General features: G+C 39.1%; 1 protein-coding gene across 9 annotated transcripts in view; it reads right to left on the reverse strand.

Moving 5' to 3' along the window:
• Nucleotides 1-12,263, reverse strand: part of LOC136851874 (aspartyl/asparaginyl beta-hydroxylase-like) — a 164,904-nt gene that overhangs the window by 17,819 nt on the left and 134,822 nt on the right. For all 9 annotated transcript variants that reach the window (XM_067126191.1, XM_067126195.1, XM_067126192.1 and 6 more), the window contains one exon: nt 10,128-10,255. In XM_067126191.1, coding sequence (XP_066982292.1) covers nt 10,128-10,255 — 128 coding nt within the window. The remainder of the gene's footprint in view (nt 1-10,127; nt 10,256-12,263) is intronic.

Here is a 12,263-nt window from a genome sequence, read left to right on the forward strand (position 1 = left end):
TGTTGTGATGGTGAGAAGGACGATTTCGGAACATTGACTAATAGACCTAGTTCCTTTGCCAGAGATAATGTCTTTATTAGGTCCTCCACACATTCGGCTTTGGAGTGTGCTTTCATAAGCCAGTCGTCCAGATACACTGACATCCTTATTCCTTGCAAGTGAAGATTCTTCGCCACCGTTGACAGAACTCTTGTAAACACCTGAGGTGCAGTTGACAGTCCAAAACAAAGAGCTCTGAACTGGAATACTTTGCCTTGGAAAACAAAACCTCAGGAACTTCCTTGATTCCTGATGGATTGGAACATGGAAGTACGCATCCTGGAGGTCTCGAGACCATCCAGTCGCCAGTTGAAGAGATGCCAACACCGACTCTGTCGTCTCCATTGAAAATTTTGTCTTTTTACAAAAACGTTCAATGCGCTCACGTCTAGAACTGGCCTCCAACCTCCAGACGCCTTGAAACTAAAAAGAGGCGGTTGTAAAACCCCGGAGAGCATGGGGTCGGCACTAATTCGATGGCTTGTTTCCTTAGTAGTGCTTCTACTTCTTCTCGAAGGGCGCAAAACTTCTGAGAGGAGTCGAGTGCGCTTGAAAAGTGACTGGGCGTCCGACAACGGGGCTTTTGTTGGAATGGGATGGAGTACCCTTCCCGAATCACCTGTAAGGTCCAAGGATCTTGAGGACCTTTTGCCAGGCCTCCGAGAACGACTGGAGTCTGGCACCTACTGCTGTGTGGAGGACAGCACACTCATTTCTTCTGTTGAATATTGGAAGGTCGAGTAGAGGATTTCCCTTTCCCACGGAACTTGGAAAGGGCCGAGAAGTAGACTTGCCCTTGAACGTCTTGGAAGTGTCTGAAAACACCGAAGTTTTGGCGGAAGTTGCTTCAGGAGTAGCCTTCTTCGGTTTCTTTGCTGACTGAGCCAAAAGGTCCTGTGTTGCTTTTTGCGTGAGAGCTTCAGCAATCTCTCGAACTAATTCCTTCGAGGAACGCAGTGGTCCTTGAGAAAGGGGCAAAGAGGAGAGCAGACCTCTGGTTGTGGGATACACCTTCCCAAAAAGAGCACCAGAGTTGTTGTTTCTTCAGAACTCCGGTTGCAAAACCGAGTTAGCTCAAGGCACTATCGCATACTCCCTTGTCTATGCAGTCGACTGCCAAGTGAAATCCGTCAACTGTGCATCCGAAAGTCTGAATTCTTTGACTTTCCTAGCCAGAGCTGCCACTGACCAATCTAGGAAACTGATGACCTCCACAACAGCGAAAATACTCTTGAGAAGATGATCCAACTCCGACTGCGTGAAGAAGATCTTCGCTGACTGAAGAGCTGTGTGACGACTTGAATCCACGAGACTGGAGAAGTCCCCTTGAGCGGAGGCAGACACACCCAAGGAAAAACGTTCTCCAGTCTCGTACCACATGCGGCTGCGATGAGCCAATCTGGAGGGTGGAAGACAAAACATACTCTTGCCTTGCTCTCTCTTGTCTGAGAGCCAGGTATTAATCTTCTTGATAGCCTTCCTGGCCGAAATCACCAATACTAGGCGTGTAAAAGGAGCTGGATCCGAGGCATTGTCCCTCTTAAACTGCGATCTGGGAGATGCCGGAGTCGAAGGCTTAAAAGAGTCGCCAAAGTTCTCAACGAAAAACTTGAGTAACTTCTTATAACCAGAAGATTTCTCCTTGATTCCTGGAATGTCCTCTTCCATTTCTACATCTTCTTCATCTTCCTCTTCTTCAGAACACACAGGAGACAATTGGTGTGCAGGAACTGTTTCTTGAAACTCCTGACGAAACGTAGGTCGCATGGAATCGAAAGTCTTGCGACCATGCCGATGTGGCGTCGAATCCGCCAGGTGTGGCGCCGAATCTGCAAGGTGTGGCGCCTCGCCAACAGAACGTGGCGTATCCGGAGCCAGAGAAGAATGCTGAAGCGCCTGGTTGAGCCTCTTCACTGGTGCATGCGAAGTGGGAGGCTCTTGCGCCAAGACTTGTGGCGCATTCAAAGGAAGCGCCTCCGCAACAGGTGCTCCCGAAGCAGCACGAGCGCCACAAAAGAACTGAATAAGATCCGTCAATTTGTCTGTAACTTGAGCGACAAAATGGGGATCTTGTTGACCGGTAGTAGGAGGAGGCTCTATCTGCGATGAAGCTGGACGAGATGTAGACACTCCTGGTACGAAATCACGCTTATTACTAGCAATGGTACGCGAGGTTCCTTCCGGCCCGAGGGGCGAATCCACTGAAGAGGAGGATGAAAAAGCTTCAGGATCCTCCCAGAAGCTACAGCCCGCTTGTGGATCCGTCAACGATCTTTTCTTAGGAATCGCTGCAGGAGAGACGGCGCGAGACCTCTTGAGAGGGCGAGAAGAATGCTTGAAGCACCCACTTCGAGGAGGAGTCAAAGAATCAGCACCACTAGAAGACACATCCCCAGCAGCGCCTTTTCTATGGCGTGCGGAAGCATCCTGGGATTGCACAACAGGAATACTTGAGGGGGCGACTGTTCGGGAGCAAGCCCCACTCGCCTCCTTTCGGCTTTCGACATGCCCTCTCCCTGAACCAGGGGAGTCCGACAGAGGTCTAGACCTGGGAGAACGAGTGGGCCGAACAGACACCTCCTCCACTAACACTTCACTTCGAGGAGCCAACTTTTCAATGGCTTGGCCCATCGTCTGGATGGCCGAAAGCACTGCTGAAAATTTAGGGTCCATCTGGACTTTTAACTCTGACACGGTGATGGGATTGGGATCAACAGGGTCGGACAAAGGAGAGTTAATAGGAGAGGGGTTAACAGATTGAATTACCTGCCCTACAGACTTAGCAGATGATGACCTCTGCGAAGCCTTCCTGACTCTGTCCTTTTCTAACTTTCGTAGATATTTCTCTAAGGCTGACCATTCATCCGTTGTTAGATGCATACATTCCTCACATGTATTCTCTAAATTACAAAATTTACCCCTACATGAAGAGCAAACTGAATGGGGTCGATAGTCCCCTTGGGCAATCGAGTCCTACAGCCTAAAGCACAATACCTATACTGAGATCCAGAATCAGACATATTGTACACAATGAATTAATTCCAACCAGAAATTGCAAAGCGCTAGCTAGCAAAAAACCACAAAGAAATACTTAAGTATAATTTGCAGACAAAAAATTCAACCAAGAACGAGTCCGTGTTGCCGGTCTCTCGGCAGAAAACTTAATGAGTTCTAGAACAAAGTATAATTTGCAGACAAAAAATTCAACCAAGAACAAGTCCGTGTTGCCGGTCTCTCGGCAGAAAACTTAATGAGTTCTAGAACATTGTTGGGATAGTTCCTTGTTACCTATAGAGGGCGCTGGTAGAGGGATCACCTAGGTGTTTATAGCGCTAGCGCGAAATTTAAAATTCTGCCGTGACGTCAGAGACGACAGCTACATGTAACTACCAGGTAAGTTCTATAAGTAAAATTATAAATTAATAACTATTGCTGTAATTAGCTTAATGCTTTAGTCTCAAGTTGGCATTGAGGGCAACTGAATTCAAGAACAGCTCTTTCATTGGGATGAAGCTATCAGGTAAAAGAATCTATTCTCAAAGTTGGTAAACTGGTGCAAAAAAAGGACTAGCTGTCTATCAAGTTAAGTATGGTAGAGAGTAGCAAGGTTCATATAATTATTAGGGAAGCCTGTGAGGTAGCATTCTGTACATGATGAAATTATGTGAATAACCCACTACAGCTGCAACAAACTTCAAACAAAGCATAACTTGGTATTTAGTCACCTAAAAAAGCCTTGTCAGATTGAAGCTGAACTTTTCGAACCCTAACTTTAAAGTAACAAGCTCTTTTTGGTAACTAAAACTGGCTCTTTTATTGGCTTCTCTAAGCCAAAAGGAGAAATTATTTATGGAGATAAGTCAATAAATTCAAGAAGTGACAATCAGGTGGTGGCAGTAAGGCCTAGAGATTCAGAGGAAAAGTTGATATTTTCCAGAACTATGCTGAGCTGCATAGACTCACTTTTGTCATGCCTGAAAGGATGAGGAAGAACAGAGAGCGCAAGGTATAACCTGGATAATTCTAATTTTTGGGTCTACATATTGAAGTAAAAAAATAAAGACAACAATTGGCTATTCTTGAGTGTGTGACCTGAACAAAATCTATATGATTTGCAGTTCACTGGATAAAAAGGATAAAAGGAAAGATGCTTTGAGAGCCTAAAATACCACTAGGCTTGCAGGAAGACTAGTGAGACTGCAAATCCAAGGGAAAGATATAATGAGAACAAATCTGCAATTCAGTTCTCTCACTAACGGCTGCTGTAAAAAATCAAAGATGGGGAGATCACAAAACTGTATCTAGAAACTTGGGAAGGGGCTGCCCACAGGGGTGGAAAGCAGACTTTCAAATCTTCATTGTGACACTGTATGGCCACGACATTTCAATAAAGCTGATGTGAAGAGCTAAAGGAGAATGAGCTAAAGCAGTTCTAGAAGATCTGCAAGGAGACAAAGGAGGTCCATATTTCATGCTGGCAATACATAATACAATAATGGTGATTAACCCTTAAACGTCGACTGGACGTATCATACGTCGACTAAAATTGTCTGTGGGGTGACGAGTGGACGTACCGTACGTCGACTACAAAAAATTTCAACCTTCGGTCAACTTTGACTCGACCGAAATGGTCGAAAAATGCAATTGTAAGCTAAAACTCTTACATTCTAGTAATATTCAATCATTTACCTTCATTTTGCAACAAATTGGAAGTCTCTAGCACAATATTTCGATTTATGGTGAATTTAAAAAAAATAACTTTTTCCTTACGCCCGCGCGGTAACTCGGCCGAAAATTTCAGAAATTCTTTCATCATTTTGTCGTAAGTTTTGCAGTGTTTTATATTAGCCGTTACATAAAGTTTTATATATGAAAATGTGCACAATTTCATGTAAAATACAGCAAAATACAACCCATGGTTGTAGCTTTTATCAGTTTGGAAATATTTTCATATAAACCACGATAACTGCCAAAATTTCAACCTTCAGTCAACTTTGACTCGACCGAAATGGTCAAAAAAAGCAATTGTCAGCTAAAACTCTTACATTCTAGTAATATTCAATCATTTACCTTCATTTTGCAACAAATTGCAAGTCTCTAGCACAATATTTCGATTTATGGTGAATTTTTAAAAACTTTTTCCTTACGTCCGCGCCAGAAATTCTTTCGTCACGTTGTCGTAATGTTTGCGCCGTTTTATATTAGTCGTTACATAAAGTTTTATATATGGAAATGTGTGCAATTTCATGTAGAATACAACAGATAATAACTCATAGTTGTAGCTTTTATCAGTTTTGAAATATTTTCATATAAATCACGATAACTGCCAAATTTCAACCTTCGGTCAACTTTAACTCGACCGAAATGGTAAAAAAAAACGCAATTATAAGCTAAAACTCTTACATTCTAGTAATATTCAATCATGTACCTTCATTTTGCAACAAACTGGAAGTCTCTAGCACAATATTTCGATTTATGGTCAATTTCTGAAAAAAAAAAACTTTTTCCCTCACGTCTGCGCTTGCGTAACTCGGCCAACATCTCAGAAATTCTTTAAATCACGTTGTCGTAATGTTTGCATCGTTTTACATTAGTCGTTACATAAACGTTTATATATGAAAATGTGTGCAATTTCATGTAGAATACAACAGAAAATAGCTCATGGTTGTAGCTCTTATCAGTTTTGAAATATTTTCACATAAATCACAATAACTGCCAAAATTTCAACCTTCGGTCAACTTTAACTCGACCGACATGGTCGAAAATTGCAATTGTAAGCTAAAACTCTTACATTTTAGTAATATTCAATCATTTATCTTCATTTTGCAATAAATTGGAAGTCTCTAGCACAATATTTCGATTTATGGTGAATTTTTGAAAAAAACATTTTCCTTACGTCTGCACGGTAACTCGGCCGAACATCTCAGAAATTCTTTCGTCACGTTGTCGTACTGTTTGCACCGTTTTACATTAGTCATTACATAAACTTTTATATATGAAAATGTGCGCAATTTCATGTACAATACAACAGAAAATAACTTATGGTTGTAGCTTTTATCAGTTTTGAAATATTTTCATATAAATCATGATAAATAGAAAAAATTCAACTTTCGGTCAACTTCAACTCGACCAAAATGGTCAAAAACTGTAATTGTAAGCTAAAACACTTAGAGTCTAGTAATATTCAATCAATTACCTTCATTTTTCAACAAACGGGAAGTCTCTAGCACAATATTTCGATTTATGGTGAATTTTTGAAAAAACATTTTTTTACGTCCATGTTTATGAATTCATGCATCATTGTGATAATATTTTCTCTGTGTTGCTTTGATCGTTTTACAATTTGTTATATACCAAAATCATCGCAATTTAGTGTACAATACAAAGAAAAAAAAAATAACCCGTTAGCTTTAACCGTTTTGCTCACAGCGATTTGTATAAAATCATATATGAAAATTTTTTTGTGCTGTCATATATTTCAATATTTATATATGATAATGATATTTTTTCATTTCTGATGGTTGCATACTAAACTTTAGGCAATGACAAAAAAAGGAGCCAAAAATGAACTCTTAATCTTAAAAACTAAGCGTGCTGTGATTTTTTGAAAATAATTTTTTTTCCGCTTCGGCACTAACTCCCGAACACCGCCGGCATACAGGAGACGTTTTTGTAAATAGAGGCTCGGCGTTTAAGGGTTAAGGATATAATTATTTTATTTCAAGAGATTAAGCAAAGGGGAAGTTTTGAGCTTCCAGAATATAATATGGACTCAAATTTCTTGGGTGACATTCATAATAGTCTAAAAGTGGGACATTTACAAAATTTCTAAGAAGGAAGCCTCATAAACAAAGAACCATTGCAAACTAAGGGATAGACATAATATTCAGAGGCTTTCACCAGGTGAGTGGTGACTCTTTGCCAAAGGGGCAAGAACCATCCCACTTATGGTGCTGAGGAGAGACTAAAGCAAAGGTAGGAAAACTGGAATACTTGGCCTTTCAAAAAAGATTACATTCACCAGTGCACTTCTGTAAGATAAAATGACTGAGACAGACCCCATAAATAAACAGTTCTAGCTGTTCAAGGTTTTCCTGATCATGAAAAGAGGACTATAAAAGTAGAAATCCAACAACTGGTTATATAGTAAACCAGAGTGCGAAAGTTTTTAAACTATACAATTAAATGTCTAAGAGATTGGTTTTGGTGATGTCATCCAAACAAGCTGTGTGTATTAAATTACTTTCCTCTAATGGCCCTAGAAAAGGACACTGAAATGAGCCACACTACTGTTCCACAACTAAGTGATATTGATTCCTGGAAGGTTTAGAGCAAAGTCTATGAATAGCTACTGAGAGACTTGAGCTTGAAAAGCTTGATATTGCTAGTCTGACCACTGCACAAAATTTCTAACCACGTCAAATGAAAGTAAGAATCCATAGGAAAAGACACTGAGGTCGTAATAAAAAATGAAAGACTTCAATTTTAAATGGGGAGATTTAAGTCTTGAAATGAGATAATTCGGGTGAATTACTCGACCTTTAAGAAGGCTGGTAGGATCATGGAAAAACGAAGATGTCAGCTGGCACAATCAGTAATATGGAAGTAGCTGGTGAGGCAGGAGAAGGGTTGGTAGTGAAAAGCACTCTATCATACAAAACCCTTGCTAATGAATTCTGCACCCTTACTAGCTCAAAAGGCTTAGAGATTCTTCCTATCAAAAGATCTAAATTAACCAGCAAAGAAAATGATGATGATAAATTCTTCTACACATGAAGTTTCATCTTGGACTGAGAACAAATCCTCAACACTGTCCTTGGAGTTAAAAAATCTTGCCTTCTTGGGGTCCGATGAATGTCGTGTGTAGGGAGGTTTCTGGAGTCCAGAAGGATCCAGGCATAAGGGTATGGGAAGAAGTCGCATTCGTCAATGTACAAGCTGGAGTTACATAGCAAGCAGAAGATGACCAATGAGATCTCCGAGAAGTAACACATGAAGAAAAAACCAAGAGTAAATACAATATGGCAGTGACATATTCATGATCACAGGCAGCCAAAATAGAGCTGATAGTGGGATGGGAAGATCCAAAGAAGCCTCAAATGGATGATGAGTCTCATTTGGGATAGTGTCGATCTCAGGGAGAATAGGACTGCAGTATGGTGAGAAATCACACAATCTTTGTCTATTGTTATATGTGTGTGAGTAGCAGTGCCAGTCATATCAGAATGACTGCATACACAAGTCAACAGAAGGCTTGGGATTACAGCATGAAGAGAACACTTGACACTGGTCTCTCAACTAACATATTTGGGAGAAAAGAAAAAGTTAAGTATACCTTAGTTTTACCATACCACTGAGCTGATTAACAGCTCTCCTAGGGCTGGCCCGAAGGATTAGACTTATTTAACGTGGCTAAGAACCAATTGGTTACTTAAAACTGATAGAAGGACAGCAAGAGACATATCCTCCAAGGAGGATATCTACACTGAGGTCTATGGTTAGCAGCAAATGAACGACTGACCTAACAACCACTGGCACTGTCACAGCTGATGGAAAACTTGTGATTGTAGCCATGGCCAAGGGAATGGTCAATACCTAAGTCAGAAGGGATAACAGAGCTCATGAGATACCACTGCAGCAACAATCGTCACTGTCAAAAGCGTACTAACGTCCTGGAATCAACTCATTCACAAACAATCAACATTAGCCAAAACTGAACATGAAACAGCAAGACCATCTCCCTGAAATACTGAAAAAAGGACGCATCTGTGGATTGTAGGAATTCCAACAAAGTTGTGGGAGAGGGGACAGGGACAAAATGAATGAAAGGATGAGGACGACACAAGGACATAACTACTGGGGTTGGAAGAGCAAGTCCCAGTGGAAGGAGACTTCAAAGGACCCAAGTCTTCATCAGGAGAAAAACCAGGAGGAGAAGATACATAAGGTGAGGACCTATACGCCTAACTTTAACACTTTTGCCATAAGAATGAGACATCAAGGACACAGATGCCTTATTCATACAGATCCAATTCTTGGTCATAATATTTGTAAGCACATCTCTGGTCAATCAAGAAACAAATGATCAACACACACCAAACAGGTCTTCTGCATACACTGTTGCCTTCTACGAGAAGGACACTTTAAACATGTGATAGGGAATGTTTACAAATCAATAATGGAGTAAAAATAAATTATACCACTCACATGAGTTTTTAATAACTTGGCAACATGATGGATGGAAAAAAATCATCACAAAACAGAAAAGCTGAGAGCAGAAACCAACAGACAAAGGGAACCTGTTACTGAAAAATGGACAAGCAAAACTACAATGAAATATTAAAACAATTACTGAAGCAATCCCATGACAGCATTAAAAGAATTACAGCCCAAGAAGAAAAAAATTTTACTGTAGCATACTGCAGGGTGCCCAGAGAATAAAACACAACCTCACAGAAAAATAAAAAAGTAAACAACAGGGATACCTTTAAAACATGGGAGAACTACACTACCTGCACAGCTTATGTAAGAGGCATAGCCTCACTAACATGAATGATCAAAAGAACAACCATTACTCCACATATGAAAGGCCTACAAAGCAAAGGTGGACCATGAATGACAAGATACAAAATCAGGTGAAAATGGGAGAATGTCATAATTAAAATGAGGTAAAGAAAATGAGCAAAATAAGCACAAATGCAAAAGACCACTAGTGTAAACAATGCTTTTATACTTAGAAAGAAAGGAAGATGTAGATGTAAAATCCTACAGTACTTGAAGGAATCTTCCATCCCCCACAGTAGCCGGATCTTCATTTCTTTTTAAAAGTGCACATTCTTCTTCTTGGAACAGAAGCAAAGGGCAAAGTACAGCAATGATATGCCATTGTAAAAAGACATCCATCATACCATTACTATATATTAAGGCCACTTAAAGAGATTATGAAGCCAGAATCAATCAGATAAAAAAATAAATGTTCATATGAATTACTTCCATTCATCCCAGTCTAGTAAACTTCAACTGGTACTCTGTTTATGTTATTACAGTAAACCACCAGATACTTTTTCGTATAACAAATTGCCACTTACCGGAAGAACTCGGTATAAGTTGTCTGTTCTACTGTCCAAATGGGCTGTGATGATAGTCTATCAACATTATATAAAGAACGCTGGTATTTATTGAGGAAGAGGCCCTTTGCTACAGCATCATCATATACCTGCGGTGCAACAGAAATTAATTTCAACCTCATATAATACTGACTGGAATCACTCCTTGTGATGTACTAGCAAACTACTGTATACAGGAAATCCATCTTTCTCTCTACAATGCCTCTCTCCAACCAGTACATGGTAACACCTTTTTCATAAGCTCTTAATCTTCACTGTCATTATTACATCTGATCTTCCTTATGTGGGGTTAAATATGAAACGAGTTCTTTCCTGTCTCCTATGCCTCATGCATTTTCTGCCTGATTCCCCAAGACAGAAAAGAATGGAGAGAATTCGTATTAAGTCATATGAACTGGTATGAAAATCTTAAGAGTATATTTGCTAGCACATATGTTTTGTCTTTCCTCTTACACTCTTACAACTAAATTAACCTTTATACGCCGACTGGACGTGTTGTAAGTTGACTAAAATTGTCTGTCGGGTGACGAGTGGACGTACCGTACGTCGACTATAAAAAATTTCAACCTTCGGTCAACTTTGACTCGACCGAAATGGTCGAAAAACGCAATTGTAAGCTATAAATCTTACATTCTAGTAATATTAAATCATTTACCTTCATTTTGCAACAAATTGGAAGTCTCTAGCACAATATTCGATTTATGGTGAATTTTTGAAAAAACTTTTTCCACGCTCTGCTGTAACTCGCCGAAAATTTCAGAAATTCTTTCGTCATTTTGTCGTAATTTTTGCATCGTTTTATATTAGCCATTACGTAAAGTTTTATATATGAAAATGTGCGCAATTTCATGTAACATACAACAAAAAAACCCCATGGTTGTAGCTTTTATCAGTTTGGAAATATTTTCATATAAATCACGATGTGCCAAAATTTCAACCTTCAGTCAACTTTGACTCGACCGAAATGGTTGAAAAACGCAATTGGAAGCTAAAACTCTTACATTCTAGTAATATTCAATCATGTACCTTCATTTTGCAACAAATTGCAAGTCTCTAGCACAATATTTCGATTTATGGTGAATTTTTGAAAAACTTTTCCTTTACGTCCGCTCGCAGTAACTCGGCCGAACATCTCAGAAATTCTTTCGTCTCTTTGTCGTAATATTTGCACCGTTTTATATTATTCGTTACATAAAGTTTTATATATGAAAATGTGTGCAATTTCATGTAGAATACAACAGAAATTAACTCATGGTTGTAGCTTTTATCAGTGTTGAAATATTTTCATATAAATCATGACAAGTGCCAAAATTTCAACCTTCGGTCAACTTTAACTCGACCGAAATGGTTGAAAAATGCAATTGTAAGCTAAAACTCTTACATTCTAGTAATATTCAATCATGTACCTTCATTTTGCAACAAACTGCAAGTCTCTAGCACAATATTTCGATTTATGGCGAATTTTTGAAAAAAAAAAAAATACTTTTTCCTTACATCGGCTCTGGGTAACTCGGCCGAACATCTCAGAAATTCTTTCGTCACTTTGTTGTAATTTTGCACCGTTTTATATTAGTCGTTACATAAATTTTTATATATGAAAATGTGTGCAATTTCATGTAGAATACAACAAAAAATAACTCATGGTTGTAGGTTTTATCAGTGTTGAAATATTTTCATATAAATCACGATATTTCAACCTTCTGTCAACTTTAACTCGACCGAAATGGTCGTAAAATGCAATGTAAGCTAAAAATCTTACATTCTAGTAATACTCAATCATTTACCTTCATTTTGCAACAAATTGGAAGTCTCTAGCACAATATTTTGATTTATGGTGAATTTTTGAAAAAAACTTTTTCCTTACGTCCGCGCGGTAACTCGGCCGAACATCTCGGAAATTCTTTTGTCACTTTGTCATAATGTTTGCACCGTTTTATATTAGTCGTTACATAAAGTTTTATATATGAAAATGTGCGCAACTTCATGTAGAATACAACAAAAAATAACTCATAAATCACGATAAATAGAAAAAATTCTACCTTCGGTCAACTTTAACTCGACCGAAATGGTCGAAAACTGCAATTGTAAGCTAAAACA

Source organism: Macrobrachium rosenbergii, chromosome 24, assembly GCF_040412425.1.
Source record: "Macrobrachium rosenbergii isolate ZJJX-2024 chromosome 24, ASM4041242v1, whole genome shotgun sequence".
Lineage (NCBI taxonomy): Eukaryota > Metazoa > Arthropoda > Malacostraca > Decapoda > Palaemonidae > Macrobrachium > Macrobrachium rosenbergii.